The 26019-nt window shown below is 37.5% G+C and overlaps 2 protein-coding genes across 2 annotated transcripts in view; both read left to right on the top strand.

The window, feature by feature from the left end:
• kcnj10a (potassium inwardly rectifying channel subfamily J member 10a) overlaps positions 1-4520 on the top strand; it is a 33982-nt gene extending 29462 nt beyond the window's left edge. The window contains exon 6 of the mRNA XM_007236099.4: positions 1108-4520. Within this exon, the coding sequence (XP_007236161.1) occupies positions 1108-1520 (413 nt within the window). The 3' untranslated portion in view covers positions 1521-4520. The remainder of the gene's footprint in view (positions 1-1107) is intronic.
• Positions 4521-7384: 2864 nt separating this feature from the next.
• On the top strand, positions 7385-24066 carry LOC103044680 (uncharacterized). The gene is made up of 7 exons (XM_015602106.3): positions 7385-7456; positions 13722-13792; positions 15778-16071; positions 18199-18465; positions 18665-18795; positions 22666-22794; positions 23015-24066. Exons 2-7 carry the CDS (start codon positions 13735-13737, stop codon positions 23165-23167), a joined length of 1032 nt encoding a protein of 343 aa, XP_015457592.3. The 5' UTR covers positions 7385-7456; positions 13722-13734; the 3' UTR covers positions 23168-24066.
• The last annotated feature ends 1953 nt before the right edge of the window (positions 24067-26019 follow it).

The following is a 26019-nucleotide window of genomic DNA, read 5'->3' as shown; positions in this document are numbered from 1 at the left end:
GTAAACTGACGCGGTGCTTTTCACTAAAACATTCCAACTGTACAGTACCGGATTTCTCCCTATATTTAAAACAGTGCCAGTGTACTTAAAATAATATATACACTGCAAAAATCTATTGAAAAAAAAGAAAACATAATGCAAATCAAAATGTATGCATTTATATTAAGCCAACAAAAATCTGCAACTTTTTCTTAGTAAGATTTCTTAAAATAAGCCTCAAAAGTAAGACTTCAAATCAAGCCAAAATCACAGATTTTTTTGGACATCAATTTGGACAAGAAACAGACTGGTGACTTTTTGTGTTTATTTAAGTTCAGATTATTTAAAATAAGATGAAAATTCAAATAAGACTGATAAAGATAATTATTCCTAAAATTACTATAATCACTTGTAATAATATAACACTTACAAAGCTTAGTACACAAAACTTCTTATCAGATAAAAAAGGAAGTTTTTTGCAGTGTCTAACATATATAATATGTTAGACATATCTGCAACTTTTATATGCCTGACAGTTAAATTACCAGTATGTAGCCAACATCCATATTAACAAAGTTCAAGGTAGTCTTAGCTTTAGTGTTTATTTTTTCCCAGTAGCATTTAAGGTGTACACAATGTGTGCATCAATACACAAAGTAGTACATTTACAATATAGTTCAAGTGTATTAAAAAAGGTGTTTACAAAACACATACTTAAATCTGCTTCAGTTCGCAGAAATTGTACAAAAAAGCACTCAAAAGCACAATTTACTGCTTTTATGTTTTATGTGTTTAAATATAGCTTAACTACAATTGAAATATACTTAGGTTGCCATAAGTTGTTCCAAAATAGTACATTTAGTATATATTTAAGTACATATTTAATTATTTTTAAGTATGTACTTTCTCATGTTAAGTATACTTTTAAAAATATATACTTAAACACAATTTTCTTTTTCAAGGGTTGCCATGAGCACACTGTCTCCTGAGATAACACTTGTTGATCATTTTCACATGTGTGTAATGTTTGAAACTTTTTGACAGGAGTAAACAAGGTACTCTTCTAGTAGAAATGGTCATGTGAATCTGAGTAATAATCTACTGTACTTTCTGTTTGTCTGTCTGCAGGTGGTGGATGGACAGATCCAGATCTGGCGGATTTTGAGCTGCTGGTAATAATGAGCGCCACGGTGGAGCCCACCTCAGCTACCTGCCAGGTGCGCACCTCCTACCTGCCTGACGAGATCCTGTGGGGCTACGAGTTCCCCCCTGTCGTCTCACTCTCGCCTTCGGGGAAATACGTGGCCGATTTCGCCTTCTTCGACAAAGTCGCCAAGACTAAGACCCCGCCTCTTTTTAAACAGGCCCCGCCTCCAAGCCCCCAGTCACCCCGTTATAAAGGTAGCGGTGGAGGGGGTGGAACTGGGGGGTCGGACCCGGAGAAGATGAGACTGGAGGAGAGCTATCGAGAGGAAAAGGGGCGGGACAGGGGCCGAATTCGAGATAGCAGCCCACTTAGTGTTCGCATTAGCAATGTGTAGCGAGAGAGAGATAGAGAGATACAGACAAAGAAAGAGAGATAGAGAAAGAGAGAGAGAGAGAGGTGGGAGTACAGATTCAGATCTCAGCCATGTTTTTATTTGATGAGTAAAACTTATCTGTTTATACTAGAAAGTGTGCCAGTAAAACAGTATGGAGAACACTGTATGTCCAAAGGTTATATATCGTCGCTGTCCAATGAAAAACATTTATCTCCAAAACAGCAACTTTACAGTAGAGAGAAAAAAAACTTGTAAACTTTTAATGGAAGTCAATGTAAAATGAGTTTATTTGAAGTCATTTTGAAGAGTTTCTATTGGTCGAGAAATATTTTCATTGGACAGAGACGATATAGACAGTTTCTGAAATCAAGCGTGTAAATAAGTGAAAAGCTCCTATTTTTCTGAAAATGCTATACTATTTAGCTGTAAGGATTGGCTAACATTCAGCCATTGCAAGTGCAGTAGGTCAGGAGCCAGTGCTGGATGCCAACTTTTAAATCTATAGAGATAGTGAACAATGATGGTCCCTTCATCCTGCAGCCAATTTGCCTACAGATGTTGCAGCTGGGCCTGCAGATCCTGCACACTCATAGTTTGCCCCAGCTGGTGCCATAAATGCTTGATTGGTTGTATATTTGGGAACCAGGCAGGTCAAGGAGGTGTCGCAATCTTGAAAGGACCATCCTGGCCATGCTTGCAGTGTGTGGACGAGCATTATCCTGCTGAAAAAGGCCATTTGGAAGACAACACAAGAAGCCACTGGTTATTCTGCACATATTCCTGAGCTGTGTCCCTCGTTTTACTACTTGGGGCGACTAACTGTCGAATATGCGATGGCCCCCGATCACCACACAGCAAAGGGGGGGCTCGAGCACTCAACATGAGACCTCCACACTCAAATCGGGATTCATCACTAAAGACGATACACTTCCAGTTCATAGCAAGTTTCAGGTTTCTTATTCATAACATCACCACAAACAAAAGCAAAGGTGGATGGCTGACGGATGGCTGTGGGTTATAGAGGCATGTCTAGCAGTCACTGATCTCTCACCAGGAGGTACACTACCCAAGTAGCCTCTGAGAGCCTTTATAAAGGGCAGAGGATGAATATTCTTGTAGTAAGACTCTGTAGTCTTTTTTTGCCAATGCTCCTCTATAGAGATTATACAAGTTGGTCTGCAGAAGCTCCACCTACATTATTTCATTGCTTATTAGAAGACGTGTCTTGATACTTTTGGACATACAGTGTATACAAGACCTGAAGGAACGAAGGTAAAAATGAAAGAAGGGAAATTACAGACTAATACTAAAATTACTAGAAGAAGAGGAATCAAAAGACATCAGAATAAGCTGCTTCAGGATAGAATAAAGACATAAACACATACACACACACATATATACACGCACACACTACAAACTACACATACACTGGGACTACTTAGTGCGGAAGATTGTATCGCTCGCCACCTTGTGGCTGGAAGGCACAGTGCCACTTATTGAAAAAAAAAAATAAAAAAAACGACTCAAATGGACAAACACCTGCCTTGCTTTCATGTACAAATAACTGGACTTTTTATTTACTGGGTTTTTTTTATATATATTAATGTTCACGGTATGGACTTTTAAAGGATTATGAAAGATCAAGGGTCCAGCCAACATGTGGCACAGGTCACTTAATAATTAAAAACGAACCACTGTACTGAAGTCGAGGGTAGATCAGAGGGATTCAGAGGTACTATATCCATCCCAGGACTTCCTCCTCCATATCTGATGGACTGAACTGGAATGAATATCATGTGACATGTACATTTTTTCTATATTTGTACCTAACAGTGCCAGTCGAGTACTCGTTCGAGTATAGATCTAGTTTTTTATGCCTAGTTTTTCTAGTCACTGGAAAAAAAAACATATTGATGAGGTATGTTAACAATACTAAAAGCACTTTAACTCAGCGCCAAGCCTCTTCCTGTACCCGGTGTGAACGGAGACTAACTGTGTGTGCTGGGAAATACAGTAGCTGTCCATGTCTTGCACAAGTGGAGTGTGTGAGAGTGCATCTATGGCTTTGTAGCACGTCTGCTTAAGTGAGGACCTGTGGGAAATGGGCGGTTGGTAAAAGATCAATCGTCACTGCCATGCAGAAACTTTGTCTGTCTAACTTGCATCTCTGCAACTTTATAGGAGAAGCAAAAAAAAAAAAAAAACTTCTTAAGTTTGAATGGAAATCAATGTAATTAGATTTTCTTACAAGCAGTGATGGACGATATGACTACATGTCATCATGTCATGATATATTTTGTTATTGTGATACCCAAATTTTCTTTTGTAATTTTACAGAAGACTGACTAACTGCACTTTTTTGATTGCTAAGAGTGTAATCTGTCCAGTACACCTGGATGGAGTGCACAAAAATCATTGTACTAAGCATAAATACTTTTACGGTATATTATTTGTATTGCAACTTCAAAAATATGCCACTACTGGTGCATCTTCTCCATACATATACATACAGTAATAAATGTTGTGTTCACTAAAAATTGGTCTATTAATCATGACATTTGGAGACCATGTCTACACTGTTAACTGCCAGATCTTTATTGTGTCATAAAGTTAAAAATGTCAAAAATTGGACAAACAGGATTTTTGCATGACAGCGACAAGATATATTTAGAATCACTATATTTCATAAGTTTACAAAATACATTTCTTTATTTTATAAAACTGATTTTGAGAATGTAATTGAAATATTATTATTATTATTATTATTATTATTATTATTATTATTATTATTATTAAAGTGCGAAACACTGCTGTATATATTTAATTCTAAAAATTTATAAATGAATGAAAGTGGTTTGTGGGCTTGTCAGGAGAAAAACATAATGTATTTTCATGCTAATTCATTCGGTAGGCCTCAGTTTTAAAAACTGGAGCGTCACCACTTTAACTTCTAATGACTTCAAATGACTTTTTAATAAATCATCAGTTTTGAGGCAGTTGTGTGCAAGTGAAATGTCTGTTGCTTTTGTGTGGAAAAAAGTAATGTTTCATTTTTTAAACACTTTATTATGACGTGTTACCTCAGGAGACAGCTTGGGAACCTAAATGCCTGTATAAGTTATGAGGTGTTATCTTGTGAGTGATGATAAACTGCACTGGCCGGCATGCTCATATTGAAGCAGCATGAATTATGGGAGTTGGAGTGCGGTATGAAAGTGAACGATTCCAGATGGATGGGATATTCCTTAATCCACAGTGTAACCTGTTTACAGAGAATACATCATAGACGGTAATATCACCAATGGTGCACATCGCAGTGCATGTTAATAATTGTGACTTGCGTTGTCTGGCTAGAAATCACATTCACATTCAATGCAGGATGCCTCACAAACATTGGCCACACTCTATTGCCAAAAGTATCCATTCACCACCATTGTGTTTGGTGATATAAGGTGTGGATGGAGCTTTAGATGTCTGTAGTGATGTAGTTCTGCACACTATGGGTGAATCCCATTTCTCCCCTTGGCCCTACCCCTTACCCCTACCCCTTCTTTTCGAGTGTAATCCTTCCCCTTGGAACGGAGTTACAAGGGGAAGGGGTAAAATCCTACCCCTAGGAATTGGGACAACCCTTCAAGCACCCGGTGAAAGGTGAATCTTATTGAAAATAGCCTCCATAATATACTAGAAATTGTATATCACACTGGTTCCCAACACTGGTCCTGGAGCAGGTAATGTGTTACAAAAACAATATAATGTGCAAGAATATGGGTCCTCAGTGACAGAGGAATCACTGGTATATCACAATGACGTTTGTCAATGAACAATAAATACATAAATAAATAGCACTGATTTATGACCAGGCTACTAGCGGTGGTGTGTAGGTGACCCTGCTGGGCTGATGTGATGATAGCAGTGGAGCGCTAAAGTTCAGTAGCCTAGCTGCTGGTTAACTAGTTAACTTTAGGGCATTGTATGTGTACAGAAAGGGGGCAGGAGGTGCAGAAATTAATTAATATTGTCCATTCCTTAATTCCTCTGTGATGGGGAGCTGAAATTAGCTCTGATTATTTTTTATTTGATTTATTTTTTCCGTTCCGCCTTAAATGCGGTAGCGCCTGCCGTCTGTTGCACCATTTAAGGTGGAACGGGAAAGTTAGCTAGCTAGCTAGCTACCGAAACGAACTACTAGCGAACTTTTTATGCTTGTTACGAAGAATTCAGCCATAAAACATCAAAACTACACAATAAACTAAGGTAATACAGTGCTAATCGTAATTTTTAACACGGAAAATACTTACATTTGTGGGTTTCTTTGGTCGCTTGTTCCGCCATCTTGCCAGTCATTCTCATACCCCTCGGTACGAAGTGTGGGTCTGGAAAATCTCCGTTTGAAGGGCTAACTAGCCCTACCCCTTACCCCTACCACTTCATCCTAACAGGAATCGGGACACCCCTACCCCTTGACGTGCACGCGCAAAACTAAGGGGTAGGGCCAAGGGGAGAAATGGGATTCACCCCAAGTACTTTAGCATCCGCTGACCCCACTTTCATTCCCAGTCGCTTCCACTGTGTTATAATAGCACTGACAGTTGACTGTGGAATATTTAGTAGTGAGGAAATTTCACGACTGGACTAGTTGCACAGGTCAAAGTCAATGTCAAATTTATTTCTAAAGCACATTTAAAACAACTTTTCTGTGAAAAAAAGTGCTGTCTAATAGAATTTAAAACGAAAAGAAAAGAAAACAACAAATCAAATCAAATTACAATAAAAGCTAAGGAATAAAAATGAGATTTATATACCCTGCTGGAGTTCACTAAGCTCCTGAGAGACTCATTCTTTCACTAATGTTTGTAGAAGCAGTCTGCCTGCGCCTACGTGCTGCTTCTATACATGCTTTTTTGGTCATGGAAGTGATTGGAAACTGAATGCAATGATTTGATTGAGGTCAGTGCAGTGTTTTTGACTACTTTTCCTTAGTTTTGACTAGTTTTCCTTGTCTTTAAAACTGACCCCTAAGGAGATTACAAATATGCGTAAAAAAAAGGATAACAGCATTTTTTTCACATATTTTAAGGATATCACGCAATCAGTGCGGTAACTGTGGAGAGTCCCGGATGCCTGCAGCTCTTATGTGGTAAACAAGGTTTCGATTCCCAGCACCAGCAAGACTTTTTATTTTTGCAGTGACCTGAATTTACAACATCAATACACAGCAAACCTGTGTAAATATATATGCCAGGCAGAAGTATAAATGTGAAAATTGGGTTGCATGCATTGTTGATTTTAATGAAATACTTAGAGCTTTGCAGCAGAAGCGTTTTAAACAATGCCACAGCAAATGCAATCCAATGAAATAACAGAGTGTGTGACCTTTTTTTTTAATTTGGTGGGATATTTTTTTTGGCCAGGCAGTGTATTTTTATTTTTAAAATGATTCAGTGCTCTTCTATTGTTTTATACAAATAAACTGTTGCCTGTTTGTAATGTGGATTGACAAGACATACAGTAAATAACATGCAAGCCAGGCCAAATTCTAGACCGCCAGACATTTATGATATAAATCAGCTGCTTTACTCTTCAGTCAGTAGTCTTATATTGATGGATGGATGTTGTCTCCACATCATCGCAGTAATATGTGGTTAACCATTAAAAAAATGATTATAGCGAACCTTCTTTTTTAACCCGTCCCAAGCAGTGCTAGTCATTCTCTCCACAACCTTTTTACAACCATATAAGATACTACAGATCACTATGAGATAGCTGGCAATGGAAATATGCTGTCAGAAGCAAAACTGCAGCTTTTCTCCATCAGATCAAAAGAAATTTGCATCTGACAGGAAATCTTGCAGTTACTAAGTTCAGACGAAAACACAGCCGAGAGTAAACAGGAACCCCAACATTTCACTGACGTTTCTGCGACCCGAAAAAAGGTATTTGAATTAATTTTATTCTTTGACTGTAGTCATAGATTTTTATACACTCTTAAAAAAATAAAGGTACTTAGAATAGATATTTGAGAGATTTTATAGAAGAACCACTTTTGATTTCAAAAAGTAAAAAATAAAAATAAAAAAAGACATTAAATGGGTAAAGAATCTTTATATCAAAATATGTTTTTTTGGATCATCTAAAGTGGCTCTTTTATAGCATCAATCATACACTGTAAATTGTAATCATTTAGTGCAAAAAAAGATAGTTGAGGCCTTTTTTAAAAGTTTTTTAACTCATTCAAACTTTTGTTAAGTTAAGTTGTTTACAGTGAAGATCAAGTTGAAGCATATTACTTTTTAAGAGTGTATTTTATGACATGATCATTTTTGTTGCCACTAAACTGCAGATCAGTGTTTGTAGATACAAATGTTAGAATATAATGTTTAACGTTGCTTTCTGGACCAGTCTGGTACAGCAGTATGTATTGCTTGGGGAGTCACATCTCAGTGCTGCACAGATATTGAGTTTAAACTTTTTTTTTACAACAAAGATAAATAAACTTGTACACCTGAGAAATGTCCAAATAGACTTTGCTAAACTTCCATATCCATGTATGGCATTTAGTAGAAGCTCTTATCCAAAGACATCTTCACTGTTTACTTCGCTGGTCACAAAAATGCTGTGCTGTTATCTAGTGTAAACACATATACCTCAAGCTTAAAGTCAGTATGGAAACTTACACTGTAAAAAAAATCCAACTTAAAAAAGTTTGATTATTTCATCGCTGTCCAATGAAAAACTAAAAAATAGAAACAGAAAAACTGTCCCTTACAAAGTTTCTTAATGAACAGACCAATCAAAAACCTAAAAAATGACCTGAAATAAAAGTTTAGAAGGTTTTTTTCTCTCTTCTGTGAAGTTGCTGTTTTGGAGATACGTGTTCTTCATTGGATAGTCACGAATTGTACATGCTGAACAACCAAAAAGCTTTCACCAAAGTCTTTTTATTTTAAGTGATCAAAAAATCTTTTGGGAGAATGTCATAGTTTGGGTAATACCAAGTTTTATTTTGTCGTGCAAAAAGTAGAAAGTAGCAGAAATAAGATGCTTAAAACTTAAGAAATCAAAGTAAGGCATGATTGCAATCCCAAGCCTTTAATAAGTGCAAGACTAAGATTGATTTAAGAGCTCTAGAAAGAGACAGTCTTCTGTCTGAATTTGACAGTGAAACATTCTTCTGTTAAAACATCTGGTGAAAGTCTGTTCTACAAACACATCTCCAGAACACAGGAAATAGAGGATGGACGTCTTCTATATATCTTGAAGGATGGTGGATCAAGCTGAGCCACACTTGTGTTAGTTGGGAATTTGGACAGTGCTAAAGTGTGTCAGTTGGTTGCTTAATTGTTTGATCTACATAAAATAAGGGTGCAAAAATTGGGATGATCACTGTGACGGTGGTAGAAGTACTTGGAGGCTTTTAAACCACATTCAGTCATTTTAATTTTAAGCTAATTTAAGCTATTAGGAGGGTGTTTGAAGATACCATCTCTGTTTCTGCCATTGCAGCTGTTGAATGTAGGATAACCAGTCAGAAGAATAAAAAAAAAGTATGTTTAAAAAATCATTGGGAGGTTTTCTTTTATGCTGGAGATGCATTACACTCAAGAGCTACACAGAAATCAAAGTAAGGCATGAGTGTCGGGTGATTGCTAAATTTTACTCAGTAGTAACTGTGGAACAACATGTGTTTGATCTACATGAAATAAGGGTGCAACAATATTTGGAATGATAACTGGAACTGTGGTAGAATTACTTGAACTTGAAAGTCCTTTTAAGTAAGATATTAGGACAGTGTTTGAAGACAGCATCCTAGTTTATGCCATTGCATCTGCTGAATGTAGGATAACCAATCAAAAAAATCCGGAATTATGTTCGAAAAACCATCGGAAAGCTTTCTTTAATACTGGAGATGCATCACATCTATAGCTGCACAGAAATCAAAGTAAGGCATGAGTGTCAGGTTTTGGAAAAGTGTGAGTGTCAGGTGATTGCTTAATTTTACTCAGTAGTAACTGTGGAAGCACATGTGTTTGATCTAGAGCTTAGATTCTCTGCCCGAACCCGACCTGACCCGAGGCCCGACCCGAAATCTGGTCGGATCGGGCCGAGATTTCCAACCACATTCCTCGGGTCGGGTCGGGCTCCAGAAAATAATCTGAGATGTAGGCATCTGTTTTTTAATTATATTTTTATTTTTAAATAAAGCTCTGGTGTGATAATCACAATGTTGCTAAGTAACCAATTATTATTGTTAACGAAAACGAACCAAACAACGAAAACTAAAAGAGAAAAAACTTTATAAGCGCTGTTTTCACGCCCGCAGTTGTACAGCGGGGGGTGTTGTGCCGATTCTGTCTGCGAAGCGGGAGTCGGATTCAGCAGGGAGTCGGATTCGGCACAACAGTGGCAGAGCGGTGGCACCTCGCGGTCCGCGGTGTTAGTTGTAAGCGCTCGCGCTAACCGCAAAATATGACAGAAAACACTGAGGGAGCTGCAGAATTATGTCTGGGACTAGAATATGAGCACGAGGAGATAAAAGAGAAACAGGAGATACAGTATGTGAGAACCTTAACCTGTGAGTAGCTCATACACCAGAACACGCAAATTTCTCTCTCTCTCGTATGTGAACTCCTCCGCGTTTGACTTGCAGCACTGTGTGTAACTGTTCTTAAAAATCATTTTAATTCAATAATAGTTCTATGCTTCTATGTCACAGTGTTAATTAACATTATTCTGATCATATTTCGCTCATTTAAACAGCCTGAAAACAGCCAGTTTATGGGTCGGGTTGGGTTTGTCTTTTTAAGTAAGATATTAGGACAATGTTTGAAAAAGATACCATCTCTGGTCCTGCCATTGTAGCAGCTGAATGTAGGATAACCAATCAAAAGAAAATTTAATTATGTTTGGAGAATCATTGGAAAGCTTTTTTTATGCTCGAGATGCATCATACTCAAGAGCTAAGTAGAAATCCAAAGTGAAAGGTTCTGACCTAAAAACTGTTGAGACAGTTGGTCTTCCATTGGCATTTGAAGGCAGTAAGCAACTCCAGAACAAAGAAAAGTCTAGATGCCAGGGGTCTTAAAGAAAAGTGGGTCAAGTTGAGCTGTATTCAAAGATTGAAGAGCTCTAGGTATGGATCTGATTTTGACCTTTGTCATCAGTTATATAGGGGGTAGTCCCTCATTGGCTTTGTTGGCTGGCACCAGGGTTTTAAATTTGATGAGGCAGCGACAGGAATTCAGCGCATGTAACGCAGTAGAGAAGAGACATGGCTGAACTTCAAATCTAATATAATTTAACATGGTTTAAGAATAGAAAAAAAATTCTAAACATACAATTTTTTATATTGAGCTTATAGGCTATGTGCAAAAATACAATTGGAGTGCACACTGCGCACTTGGGAAACTTTTTTTAAAACACCGTTTGATTTGTTACTTTGCTAAACTGTGTTTATCATCTCTCTAGTTCATCTCTCTAGCTTTAGTTCACCCTCAATTACAAGATAACATCTCACGAATTTCACACGTTTGGCAGTTTCCAGGCTGTTCACTAATGTAAAACATGTCACCGAACACGATTATATATTTCATTTGTAATGACGTGTACACTAAACACTAAATGTTCCTGAACAAAAAACACCTATTTTTTATGAACATGATAAAAATTCAAGAAAACTCATGGTCATAATCAAATAAAATTAACTACAGTTTGTTTTAGAGACAAAGCTTTTAAATTGGTCAAATTGCGCAGCCTCAATTTATAATAAGGGTCTTTAATAACAGCATAATTACACATTAACAATCATGTAATAACAGTGTAATAACTAATGGTGACGTAAACATTGTTACGCATATAAATAATGTGTACATTATTTAAAATGTAAATAATGATGATAATTGGATTTTCAAAAACAATCACAGCCCCTATTTACATACAAGACAAGAGCTGTTGGAGAAATAGATGTTTATACATAAGTAATATTATAACTTAATAAATCCAATTATTAAGTAGCCATTCCTACTTCATCATTAGTTACACTGTTATTACACAGATTGCTTAAACCCATCAACGTACTTCTTAATACAAGTTTTGCTACTGTGTTTCTCTCACTCTTTGTTATCACTGACAGTCTGAATGTGTGATTATGAGTCATAAAAAAACCACATGTATATTTTGATATCTGCTTTCAGAAACTTCTGGTTTCTAAAACTTCTGAAGCTGTAGTTTCTTTCTGAGAAGTTTTTTGAAGCAGTGACTGAGTGCCATCCGGCATCATCAGTAATCTAGTATGCATCATTTCCAGTATATTTCTGTGGAATCTGGGCATCTAAGCATCTGTGGGCTCTGGATTGGTTTGTATATGTATTGCTACTGGGGCTGAGGTGGGCTTCTCAAATGGCCCTCTTTGTTACAGCCCACCATAATTTCACATGGGTCTAGGGGGTCCATCTAACTCCCATGTGCAGTGTGGAACCTAGATAAGGTCCATTCTTAACCCCCCATGATCTCATCACTGACCCTTTTGAGTATCTATATACAGTACGGGTCAAAATGAATGAAACCCATGGACACTGGCAGATTCAAGGCAGGGGCAGGGTTGGCAACCGTCCCCCTGGTGCCCTTATGGTTGACAAAGCACAGCTAAAGTGCCCCCTACACTGGCAATAATGCCCTTTTAGCTGCCCTTGTTGTTATATGCCCTCTAGATCAAGAAATGTTGATACTGTGCCATTAGGATGTGTCTTCTATGCCACCCCTATACGAGAAAGTATCCCAAAAGGTGCCCTTTCCAGTACAGTAAATGGGATACGGTGCTGTATACCAATTATTATCCTAAAGATGCCACACCAAGATAAGATACTGATAAGATAAGTATCTGACCCACACTGAAAAAAAATTATAAGCAAAAATTACTTTAACCCTTGTGTGGTGTTCGGGTCTGTGGGACCCGTTTTCATTTTTCATCAAATAATAAAAAAAAGAAAAAAAAAATTCTAATTTTTTTTTGTGAAAAACATATATCAAAACATATTTTCGATAAACACATACTGTACACCCCCCCCCCCCCACACACACACACACATTTATATTACATACAGTATGTTTGGCCAAGGGCTAATAAACATTGCTTCATTTGTAAATTTGAAAATAAACAAATTTTCTACTCATATATTGAGTTTAATTCGTTAAAAACGAATAAAAAAAGAGTAGCACTTTTTAAAAGAAATGTAACATAAGAAAGGTAAAGGGCAAATATTAACCATGTAAGCTGTTTATATTGCTTGCAATGTAGGTGAAGCAAGCATGTGTAAAGCATCTTAATGTAAAATTGCTTAATTTTGCTGAATTAAATACAAGTAACAAAGTAAACGAGTAACAAAAATATGAACACCACACAAGGGTTAAAAACATTTTGCAACTTTCTGCATTTGCTTTTTTTTTTAAGTAAATTTCATTTCAGATAAATTTAAGTAACTTCAACATGGTTTCAATACTTAAATGTTACATAGACTAAATAAGTGAACTGAACTTCAGTCAGTTCAATCCTTTCTTTTAGTAAAATGTACTTTTTACTTTTTTTGCTGAATCAATCCTTTCATTTAGTACACATTACATTTACTTTAAGAAAGCAAATGCAGAAAGTTGCGAGAATTTTTTAAAAGTAGATTTTGCTCATTGTTTTTTCAGTGCATGTTTAGGTGTGTGGTTTTGGCTACAGCCCTGCAGACATGTCACCTTAGATGTTTTACGGTTAAAGTTGAACCACGCTGAACTGCAGAGGCGGGGTTATGGGTGCAGAAATGCAACATAAGTCTGGTGCTGGGGAAACAGAGAAACAGGCTACCCTGTGCACTATAAAACCAGAGCAGAGCTTACTTTTAACATCATTAGTGGAAGCAAATTTAAACAAAATGAGTTTATTGAGTTAGCTCAGTTTGTTTAATAGCCCCCTGGTTTGTTAATGCTATTTTTGTTATGTTTTTTTTTTTTAACTAGGTTATTATAATTAGTTCCTTTGCATTTGTGTGTGCATTCACCTACCTCTTTTACCTTGGAAACCTAAAAAAAGTCCCTGTTGGGGAGTATTTCTTTTTCAATATCTGTCTGTCTTTCTTCATGTTTTTCTTCCTGTTTGAAACCACAATTACCAAAGCACAGCAGCTGCCATATTAAGTTTTTGATCTGTCTACATTACAGCCTTCCTGTAAAGATGTGGCGCATCGTATATACCATCAGCATTGCCTTCACCCTCACGAAATACTCTGCAGGTTTGTAGTTTTGAATTCTTATTATCTAGTCTTTAGTTTTTGAGTGTTTAGACTAACCTGACTGGGATGTATTTTATGACTCTGACAACAACTATAAAATCACTAAGCATTAAGGTAATTCAGTGGACTTTCTAGGGGTCACCTACAGTAAATTAAATGTTAAAAACCTTTTTATAGAAGATTTACTCAATGAAAATGTTTAGCTTTATCAGGTTAAATGTTAAATTCAAGAAAATTAAGAAATTCAAACTGAAAATATTGTTAGAACTCACTAATGCAGCTTTTATGAAAATCCTGACGTTCACCAATGTTTACTTGTTTGGGGTAGAGGTTTATGAGGGAAATAGAATTAGTCAGTACAAGAGCAGAGAGGTGAATAATCATCTGGATTAGGACATTAGGGTGGTTTTACAAGGGTCCATATCTGGTCTCATCTTTCTTGCCACAAAAAGTAGGGCAACCATTCAAAATCCTTTACCCATGTTCCAAGATTTGTTAAGAAGCTTTTTTGAGGGATGTATGATTTATAGAAAGCTAAAGACAATGTGTCTTAAGGCATTTTCACACCTGAAAGTCTGTAACAGAGTGTGCACCAAAGTTCATGTGTTTATTACATTTTATACAGTACAGGCCAAAATGTGGACACACCTTCTCTTTTTCAATGCGTTTTCTTTATTTTCATGATTATTTACATTGTAGATTCTCACTGAAAGCATCAAAACTATGAATGAACACATGTGGAGTTTTGTGGTCATTCATAGTGTTGATGCCTTCAGTGATAATCTACAAAAAAAGGTGAAAAAATATATATATATATATATATATATATATTCTAGTTTTTTTTTTTTTAAATAGCCACCCTTTGATCTGATAACTGCTTTACACACTCTTGGCATCATTCTCTCAATGAGCTTCAAGAGGTGCTCACCTGAAATGGTTTTCCAACAGTCTTGAAGGAAGGAGTTCTCAGAGGTGTTTATTAGCACTTGTTGCCCCTTTGCCTTCTTCACTCTGTGGTCCAGCTCACTCCAAACCATCTGGATTGGGTTCAGGTCCGGTGACTGTGGAGGCCAGCTCATTTTTTTTGTTAAGTACATAAAACCACATGTGTTCATTCATAGTTTTGATGTCATCATCAGCTATGGAGTTGCTTAGTCAGGTGTTGCTAAGTACTTGCTGTGGTACGCCATGCGGTTGTTGTTTTATACATATGAATGGTGCACAAACATTTGCACTACATTTATTCCAGTGGAGAAATAAATCATTAATAATCCTGAATCTCAAAGTCAGTCTGAATAATCTGGAGTTGGAACAGTGTTAATATCTCAACAACTGCTTATGTCAGCTGCAAAAACTCTGCAGATGAACCAGACCAGGGTTTAGTAGATCTAAATCGAGGACACCTGTTTTTGTCGGTCCAAACTTTGGTCCTTTGGACTGGATGGTGGTTCACAGCCTTTTTTTACACCACCAATGACTGAAAAGTCATTAAGTCTGGACCAATCGAGGCAGGTGGGAAAGCCTTCTTAAAGGCAATGACTTGGTTTAAATTTAAGGTGGTCATTTCTTATTAATCTTTCTATCCTCTGTATTTGTATTTTAAACTGTATGTCCTAAAACATCATATATGTCTTTGTCTTTTCCTATTAATGTATTTCTCATTACAATGACCGGTGTCATTTTTTTCGCAACTCAGTGTCCAACTTCCTTCACACTGGTCAGTAGTTAAAGCAGGAAATCAGGTGATCCACTTTACTTTACAAAATTCTCCTCACTGCTCAGCCAAATCCCACTGGAATGATGCATATTAAATATAGATGTATTTATGCTGCTTTCCTGTTGTCCTGAAAGTTGGATATTGGAGCTGGAAATGACATCATATCTAAGTTAACAGTATTCCAGTTAAATATTGTGATAAACGGCTTTAACAGACTTTACCACACTTGCTCTGATAATCTATTGTTGTTTATTTCTTCCCTCCTCAGCTGATGAAACTCCAGATACTCTGCATTTCCAGAAGTATGCACTCCTGGGAAGTACAGTCTCCCTCTCGCTTCAGGGACACACACAGGATCTGACTGATATCAAGTGGAGAAAAGGAAAATTATTAGTTGCAAACAGCAAATCAGTTAGACCAGAGTTTATTCAAAAATTTCATCTGAATGCCACCGATAGCTCCTTAATTATTAAAAACCTAACTATGAATGACAGCGACCATTATCGAGCTGAAGCTGGAGAATGGGAGAAGGCAATCTTGGACTATCATCTAATAGTTGAAAGTAAGTTAACCTCTGAACAACATCTGTATTTCAATATTTCATTAAATTCTGATTATAATCAGAACACAAAAAGCTAAAGAAATATATATACTTTTTCTTTAAACACATTTGAATATACAGAAATGTAATCTTTATTTGAACAATACTAAGAAATATTGCAAAATAATTGCCTTTTATACATAATTTGTAAAATATAATGAATAGAAATGTAATGTAAAAATTAGAAAATTATGCAAAACACACATGTTGCATTGCTTTTTTATGTATAAAATCAATACGATATGTATGTAAACGATATGTAAACTAAAATGCAACACAGAACAAAGGAAAACATGGGGTATATGTAGAAATGAGGAAACAAGGAATACCCGGGGGAGATAACTAGGGGGCGGGGTAACAAACTAGACAGGTGAGAGAACTAATGACAGGGTGGGCTAGGGTAAAGGCAAGACAACAGCACAACAGGCTAGAAAACAAGACATGAATAGAAAGGACCAAGAAAAGAAGAACAAAAGACAGACAAGACTGAAGTCTATGGGCCTCATTGTACACCCTGTGCAAGGCGCATCGCGATGCTTATTGCTATTTTTCATGAGCGTGTACATTCCTGCTCATTACACACACAAATAAATGAGCCGCAGAGTGCAAATCCAGTTTTTAACTCAACAATAAACAGAATATAGAATAAAATACAATTTTTGTTGCATTAAATGAGCCCCTGGTGTACGTTTCACAGCATGAACCTACAGGTCAGTATCCTCTGCTGAAACACGCAAAGCGCCGTGCTGTTAAGATACGAATGTGCCAAAGTCAGAGCGCACCTGCATCTTAAAGGGAATAGCAACCTGAAAACTGTTTGGTTTATTTCATGTTACGCCCAAAATTAACCACACCCATGATTAATTAAGAGAAGTGTTAATTGTGTAATTAATGAGTGTTTTTGCACCCTCACAATACCAAAAACATGCTTTCATGCCTATAGAATATTAAAATAGAGCCTTAACCTTATGTAACCTTATCATTGTTATAGTTCTAAAATCTTTTTTTAAATAATTCAGAGCTGTTCAGTTGAGGATGTATTTTCCATATGTTTAAATATTCTTAAAAAGACTTTACATTATTTAATCATTGAATGTGGTTGGAAGCCAGCCACTACTTTAACTCCTCCCATCAGGAACGGGATGTTGCTGCTGACTGAGTTAAGCCCAGTCACACTACATGGACATTATTCAACCACTTAATTTTTTACACTAACACTTCCTCAACCTCACTTACATTCAAGTACACTAATCCATGATTGGGTATTTATATATTCACATATTCACTTTACAGAACTATATTTGTTACATATACAGGGGTTGGACAATGAAACTGAAACACCTGTCATTTTAGTGTGGGAGGTTTCATGGCTAAATTGGAGCAGCCTGGTTGCCAATCTTCATTAATTGCACATTGCACCAGTAAGAGCAGAGTGTGAAGGTTCAATTAGCAGGGTAAGAGCACAGTTTTGCTCAAAATATTGTGTGACATACCAGAGATCAAAAGAGGACAAATTGTTGGTGCACGTCTTGCTGGCATATCTGTGATCTAGACAGCAAGTCTTTGTGATGCATCAAGAGTCACAATATCCAGGGTAATGTCAGCATACCACCAAGAAGGACCAACCACATCCAACAGGATTAACTGTGGACGCTGTAAGAGGAAGCTGTCTGAAAGGGATGTTCGGGTGCTAACCCGGATTGTATCCAAAAAACTTAAAACCACAGCTGCTCAAATCACGGCAGAATTCAATGTGCATCTCAACTCTCCTGTTTCCACCAGAACTGTCCGTCGATACAATAAATTATTGTGGACCAAAACCAGGTGTTTCAGTTTCATTGTCCAACCCCTGTACATTTTAATACTTCCATGTCACCTTGCACTTTGCTCTGTTAATTATTTACTGGCCGTTAGCAACATCTCCTACACTGCTCTGTTTACAGATAGTTCTTTACCTTGTATAGAATTTTTTATACCCTTATCTATCTGTCTGTCTGTCTGTCTGCCTGCCTGTCTGTCTGTCTGTCTGTCTATCTATCTATCTATCTATTATTTCTCATAAGTAATTTATTATTTTTTATGTTGCAGGAATGGTCTCAAAGCCAATCATTGAAACCAATCGCAACCAAACAGCAGTAAATTCCACTGATGACTGTCAGATCTCAGTTAAATGTTCTGTTGATGATGAATCAGTGATGTACGTCTGTGAGAACCGGAGCTGCACTTCCTCACAAACCCAAACCCAACAGACCAAAGTTAACATCACTGTTGCTGTAACTGATAGTAGAACTGTGGAGTGTACAGCCAGTAATCATGTGAGCACAATGAAGACCTCATTAGCCATCGGTGACACCTGTAAGTTAACTGCTGGAAGCGCTGAATTAGCAGATAATTAGTACCCAAAAAACTCACACAAACAACAGAAAACACTTACACTAATGATTTAAAGAGCTATAACATTCATTAGTACTACTACTTCATACACATTTTGTACATAACTATATTATAGAAATTCAGCATTCATGCACAGTAACTTTTCTTTGGTTCGTTACAGGCTCTGAAAAAATTCCTGCGGAAAACAAATCAAGTTTCTCTTTGTATTTGGCAATTCTAATAGGCTGCGTAATAGTGGGCATAATAGTGGTCTGCTTACCAGTAATTGTCATTTCCAGAAAAAAGCCACAGGTAAGTACATGGCTCTGTTTTATTCTGTCCGAAAAGAAGAACCTGTGATAACTAACACACCTGTAATGATTCATCTGCTGTGAATCTGCATTCTTGTATTGTACTGCTTAGTTTAGCAGATAACATATACATCTAAATTTGAGTAGCCTGCCGTTTTATCTGTCCTGATCTAGATCTCAGTTATGAGAGAAACTTTCAAACTCACTGCCAATATTTACTATTGTTCTATTCCTTCTTTGATTAATAAGCTTTTTTGAGACATCCCGGGTTTTTTGGCTGAACCAGCCCTGCTTGCTAGCTTTCATGCTGCAGCATCGCTCGCTCGCTGTTGCGTATTGGCAACCTCAGGGGTGGAGTATGACAGATCCTGGTCATTTTATCATTTACTACTGAAAATATAATCCTTATTGGTCTTTTAACCATTATAAATAGCTGGTTGACCTTCATGACCAAGCTGGTTGATGGTCAGTTGTTCATCATGACCAGCTAAATCACATTGGTCAACCAATGTGACCAGCTTGACCACTCTTATGAACCAGTTTAAACAAACTAATCAGCAAAATGAACAACATTATGACCAGCTTGATCAAGTTGATCTTGCTGGTAGACCAGCCAGTCTATCAATCTCCAATAAAAAAACATCCTGCATGTGCTCAGTGCTCATAGTGGTGGTTAACCCATTAACCTTTGCCATCAAAGAGCACTTACAAGTACATGTTTTTCAGCAGGGCACTATGAGAACAGGTCAATGAGAACCACCAGTCAAGACTAAGGTGTTTAGATGGGTGGTGAGGCTGTGGTTAACATCTAATTGAGTGACAAATGGAACGTGGGAAGATTTAGCAGACCTCACTGCAGTTCAAATGTTGGGATTCAGTAAAAGTTCTTTAGTAAAAGCTATTGTACAGTATAACAGATTCATGCTAGCTTGAATACCCATTGCTGTATTTATTCTTTGTCTGGTTAAATGGTTCTTCTTCAAGAGGGCCAACTTTCTGTAAATTGTTCTTAAACATACTTTAACCAAAAATGCTTTATTTAGTGCTTCACTGTAAAACCCAATACGTTTACTAAGCTCAAAACTTTTGTTGTAACCTGTTACCTAAAAAAAATTAAGTTAATGTAATATAATTTCTTAAATACAGTAAGCTAAACAAACATATGTATACATATACAGCTTTGGAAAAAAAATTAAGAGACCACTTCAGTTTCTCTGATTTTGCTATTTATAGGTTTATGCTTGAATAAAATGAACATTGTTGTTTTATTCTATAAACTATGGACACCATTTCTCCCAAATTCCAAATAAAAATATTTTCATTTAGAGCATTTATTTGCAGAAAATGAGAAATGGCTGAAATAACAAAAAGATGCAGAGCTTTCAGACCTCAAATAATGCAAATAAAACAAATTCATTTTCATAAAGTTTTAAAAGTTCAGAAATCAATATTTAGAAGAATAACCCTGGTTTTAATCACAGTTTTCATGCATCTTGGCATGTTCTCCTCCACCAGTCCTACACACTGCTTTTGGATAACTTTATGCTACTCCTGGTGCAAAAATTCAAGCATCCCTCTTCCTCTTGTTTATCAATTTTCAATTTGGTAAAATTGAAATAAAGAAAACTCGTAATTTTTAAGTGGCCTCTTATTTTATTTTGTTCTATTTTAGTATTTTATTCGTTTAGATCAATTTGCATAATAATTCTACTTTGACTGTTATTGTCAGGTGAATAAAATTTGTAGATTTGTATTTATTCCTCTTTTTGATTTCATTCAAGTATTTTTTTTAATACTCATAGAAAAGTAGACTTAAGAAAGAAAATGCTATAGAGTGTACTGAGACCACAGTCAACACAGAGTTCTCACAGCCTACAACACAGAGACCAAGCAGTTAATCTAAATCTAAATATATGATCTATCTAAATTTACCTAAGGTAACCCGGGGGGGAATCACTATACACTGATGGTGAGTTTCAGAAAATAAGGGACACATCTAGTATGCAAATAGATTGTGCCAGAAGTCAATGGAAAAGAAGCTGCCAACAGGCTAAAATATTAGTATATTAGTATATTTATATACACTGCTCAAAAAAATAAAGGGAACACTCAAATAACACAATAAAACTCCAAGTAAATCAAACTTCTGTGAAATTAAACTGTCCACTTAGGAAGCAACACTGATTGACAATCAATTTCACCTGCTGTTGTGCAAATGGAATAGACAACAGGTGGAAATTATTGGCAATTAGCAAGACACACTCAATAAAGGAGTGGTTCTGCAGGTGGGGACCACAGACCACTTCTCAGAACCTATGCTGTCTGGCTGATGTTTTGGTCAGTTTTGAATGTTGGTGGTGCTTTCACACTCGTGGTAGCATGAGACGGACTCTACAACCCACACAAGTGGCTCAGGTAGTGCAGCTCATCCAGGATGGCACATCAATGCGAGCTGTGGCAAGAAGGTTTGCTGTGTCTGTCAGCGTAGTGTCCAGAGGCTGGAGGCGCTACCAGGGGACAGGCCAGTACACCAGGAGACGTGGAGGAATCCGTAGGAGGGCAACAACCCAGCAGCAGGACCGCTACCTCCGCCTTTGTGCAAGAAGGAACAGGAGGAGCACTGCCAGAGCCCTGCAAAATGACCTCCAGCAGGCCACAAATGTGCATGTGTCTGCACAAACGGTTAGAAACCGACTCCATGAGGATGGTATGAGGGCCCGACATCCACAGATGGGGGTTGTGCTCACAGCCCAACACCGTGCAGGACGCTTGGCATTTGCCAGAGAACACCAGGATTGGCAAATTCGCCACTGGCGCCTTGTGCTCTTCACAGATGAAAGCAGGTTCACACTGAGCACATGACAGACGTGACAGAGTCTGGAGACGCTGTGGAGAGCGGTCTGCTGCCTGCAACATCCTTCAGCATGACCGGTTTGGCAGTGGGTCAGTAATGGTGTGGGGTGGCATTTCTTTGGAGGGCCGCACAGTCCTCCATGTGCTCACCAGAGGTAGCCTGACTGCCATTAGGTACCGAGATGAGATCCTCAGACCCCTTGTGAGACCATATGCTGGTGCGGTTGGCCCTGGGTTCCTCCTAATGCAGGACAATGCTAGACCTCATGTGGCTGGAGTGTGTCAGCAGTTCCTGCAAGATGAAGGCATTGAAGCTATGGACTGGCCCGCCCGTTCCCCAGACCTGAATCCGATTGAGCACATCTGGGACATCATGTCTCGCTCCATCCACCAACGCCACACTGCACCACAGACTGTCCAGGAGTTGGCGGATGCTTTAGTCCAGGTCTGGGAGGAGATCCCTCAGGAGACCATCCGCCACCTCATCAGGAGCATGCCCAGGCGTTGTAGGGAGGTCATACAGGCACGTGGAGGCCACACACAATACTGAGCCTCATTTTGACTTGTTTTAAGGACATTACATTAAAGTTGGATCAGCCTGTAGTGTGTTTTTTCACTTTAATTTTGTGTGTGGCTCCAAATCCAGGCCTCCATTGGTTAATACATTTGATTTCCATTGATGATTTTTGTGTGATTTTGTTGTCAGCACATTCAACATTCAACAGAACAAAGTATTCAATGAGAATATTTCATTCATTCAGATCTAGGATGTGTTATTTGAGTGTTCCCTTTATTTTTTTGAGCAGTGTAGTTATTACAAGGTGATTTAACTTTAAATTCTGTTTGTTTGTGTTTAAAAAAAAATGTGTTTTAATTTTTAATTAACTCAAAATAGTTGAGTAACATTTGTTTTTATTTTTTTTTATGTAAAACAGGCTTTATTTATTTAAATACAGACCAATAGTGGGTTTACAGCTTACATGGAACCTATTATAACGTTCTTTCTTCTTTATGTTAGCAGAAAGATTCTCATCCAGAAGCAGAAATAACCACAGTGTACAGTGTAGTGAATAAACCACGGATTTCAACAGATACCAGCGCTGTAAATGAGACAGCATCCACAGTCTATGATGTTCCCTCAAAACGGGTAAAGATTTTACTTACAGAATATTCATCATCATCTTCTACTTCTTACATTTTCTTGGCTTTCTGATTTGAGTAATTAGTTTTACTGCATGTTTAAAGAAACACACGTTCCCGTAAGTTATTTAGACACACATTGTTCCACTCACTTCTTCCTCTTTCTCGGTTTCATCTTGTGTCTTTTTGGCAAGAGTCCAGAAACTAAAAACTCTTTGTTTTTAAAGGCTGTGCCTCTCCAAAGTGCCAGCGTTCAAATGCCACAGGAGACAAGAGAACAGCCCCTGGAGGGTCAACCCGTTACTGCAAACGCTGAAACAGAAGAGGAATCAGCGAATGATCCACAGCTCACAGTTTACTGGAAACTGGGGCAGAAATAACATCTGATTACAGTCTGATATAAAGCTCCGTTCTTCATCTGCATCAGTGAAAACCCTTATTTTTGTATAGTTTTATGCGTATTGAAGTGTTGTACTGTTTTTTTTTCCAACAAACTTTTTATATATATCATGTCTATAGTTATATAGGTTTAAACACACATAAAATTGACTTTTGGTGTAGTAAAAAATGAGAAAAAGTACTTACCTTTAATGAATAGCACACCTCCGTTCTCCCACAGCATTCCGAGATCCAGAAATCAGAACAGTCTGTCCAAACATCCCAATAGATTCTTTTTTCCATCATTATCCAGCCTCAAAGTAGCTCCACACCACCTGGCTAGAATCCGTAGAGCCCTGACATTTAAAACGAGGCATTAATAACTTAAAAAGTGCACAAAAAGCTTATTAAAAACACTGTTTACATCCCATAATGCTAGCTTCAGCTCTGTGTACCGCCATCTTTGTACTGATAATGACATAGACATATATACATAGACTTCGCATAGTCTGGCTCCTGGCGCCGGCTGCTACGCTAGAAGGCAGGATATGTGGAATCTACGTATATGTCTGTCATTGTCAGATATACAAAGATGGTAGCATTATGGGAAAGCTAGCATTATGGGATGTAAAACAGTGGTTTTAAACATAGGTGTGCTATTCATTAAAGGTAAGTACTTTTTTATCATGTTTTACTACACCAAACCTCTATTATATACCGAAGTTCTCCTTTAAAGCAACAGTCTGTATGTTTTGGAGATTTAAAGGATTTGGAGACCTCTCTGGTGAGAATGTGTAATTACACAGAACATGTAGAAGAGTACTTTTAATGCAAGCTATAATAAATATATAAATATATGTATAAAACTTTGTAAAATGTATAAATAAATAGCTATGTGAAATTCTGTGTTGTAAAGTATATTATTTTCTTCATTTTGTGAATTTAAGAAATAAACCTGACCACTCTGTATTTAGAATTAGAGTATATTACAGGTTGCAGGGATGTTTGTGGCAGAACATTGATAACATTTATTTGAATTTTAGAATTTGAACTTCTCCTCCCAACTCAGAAATAATACTGGATCTTTACAACTGCTTTAACTAAAGCGTTTAACAAACTGACTGTGTATAACACTGAACAATGAAAACATCTTACTATGACTATAAAAAATAATACCTTGTGTCATTTCCCCATAAGACTTAATATGTATAAAATACTTACTTGCTTCTACTGGTACAGCAGTTGCAGGTACAGCAAAAGAACGAGGAACAAAATAAGGGACTTGTGTAACTGTCTGACATTTTAGGCATTCAAAATGAAATTTACAATATACTGTGCTCTCTAAAAGTATTAGAACAGTGAGGTCAATCCATTTATTTCTGCTATTTCTGCAAACCAAACTGAACTGCTTGAAATTTTGCAACAGGAGTGGCATAAAGTTATCCAAAAGTGTCACGTGGTCCCTGTCTGTTTATTTACCTTTTCTGTGCCTGTCTTCTGCTTGTGCCTGTGAGTGTGTCTCCCACGTGACCCGTGTTTCTTAGTGTTTCGTGCCCTCACCTGTGTTCATTTGTAACTCCGCCCCTCAGTCCCAGGTGTTTCCTGTTTCCCGTGTGTGTGCTCCTTTATTTATAGTCCGTGTTCCCTTTCGTGACCCGTGTTTCTTAGGCTGTGACCGAAATGGCTCCCTTTTACTAGGTAGAGCACTATTGAGAATGTCAGCCATTTGTCTTTGAGTTTCCGAATCTTAAGGGGGAATTGGAACATGATTTTGAGGGCACTAAAAACTCCCATAATGCATCATGATTTATAGTAAACTTCGCTGCTTACTAAGCCTTGACAGTATATATTAACTGGACCAAGCCATCCCGCTGATTTCAACTGAGCCAGGTGAGGCCAATCGTGTCACTTCCTGATCGGCTTCTCGTGGGGCGTTAACTGGGAAAGTGAGAGACTGCGCAGGCGCCAGCATGACGCGAATCTTCCGCGTGCCGTGCAAACAACCGTACTGTTTACAGGAGCTGCACAGAACTATTTACTCCACAGTGAGAAAAGCTCCATTCCGTCCCATAATGGGGCTTTTATTGAATAAACAGCAGATAAAAACTAGAATTACTGATATCCAATATTAGTCCACGGATTTACTGAAGAATATCCATAGTTTGTCTATATAACAAGCATTTAGAAACTCAGTAATAAGAATAATAAATGTGTAATATATATATTACAGTTATATCTATACATTATAATTCTCATAGTCTATCTCACTTCTATTTACTACTATCCTACTATCTACAATGTACTATAACTGATAGTAGTAGTATTATATTTGCATAATAAGAGGTTACTTTGACCCTGCTCTAATTCAATCAGCTCTGTACTTTTAAATTAAGAGGAGCAACTTCTCCAAACATTACAACACGGTATTTTGGGTCGCTGTCTTTTTACATCATCGTTAGCATAGTTGTATAAACATGTTATTTTCTAAAGCTATGAACAGATTTTTAATCTTATGGATCAAATTGCAGGAAATCCGTTCTTTGTAGAAAAGAACATGGGCCGTGTCAAAATCGAAAACGGCTTGGAAATACATTTATTATTGGTTCAAAGAAACCCCAAAATGAATGGAAGTGAATGGATAGCTTTGCTCAAATGGTCCTCTCATTCCTCAGCAGCACACTTCTGGTGGCACGTTTTGGAAGGGAAAAGCTGGGGGCCTGTTACTAAGAGAGCTGAATGTGTCCAAAAATGCATTGCGGGTCTCGCTACTAAGCAACAGACAGCCGAAGAAACGGAGCGGACAGCGAACCACCAGGGTTGCCAGATTGTTACAGTGGGATTCAGATAAAACCAA

The sequence above is a fragment of the Astyanax mexicanus genome, chromosome 8 (assembly GCF_023375975.1).
Source record: "Astyanax mexicanus isolate ESR-SI-001 chromosome 8, AstMex3_surface, whole genome shotgun sequence".
NCBI classification, from domain to species: domain Eukaryota; kingdom Metazoa; phylum Chordata; class Actinopteri; order Characiformes; family Acestrorhamphidae; genus Astyanax; species Astyanax mexicanus.
The sequence above is the reverse complement of the archived record's forward strand: the minus strand, read 5'-3'. Positions and strand labels throughout refer to the sequence as shown.

What these genes read in the sequence shown, in the direction of transcription:
- LOC103044680 (XM_015602106.3), top strand. Translation starts at nt 13,735, where the DNA reads ATGTGGCGCATCGTATATACCATCAGCATTGCCTTCACCCTCACGAAA. An exon ending in TTTCCAGAAAAAAGCCACAG is followed by an intron (nt 18,796 to 22,665) that starts GTAAGTACATGG and finishes TCTTTATGTTAG; the next exon opens with CAGAAAGATTCTCATCCAGA. An exon ending in ATGATGTTCCCTCAAAACGG is followed by an intron (nt 22,795 to 23,014) that starts GTAAAGATTTTA and finishes TTGTTTTTAAAG; the next exon opens with GCTGTGCCTCTCCAAAGTGC.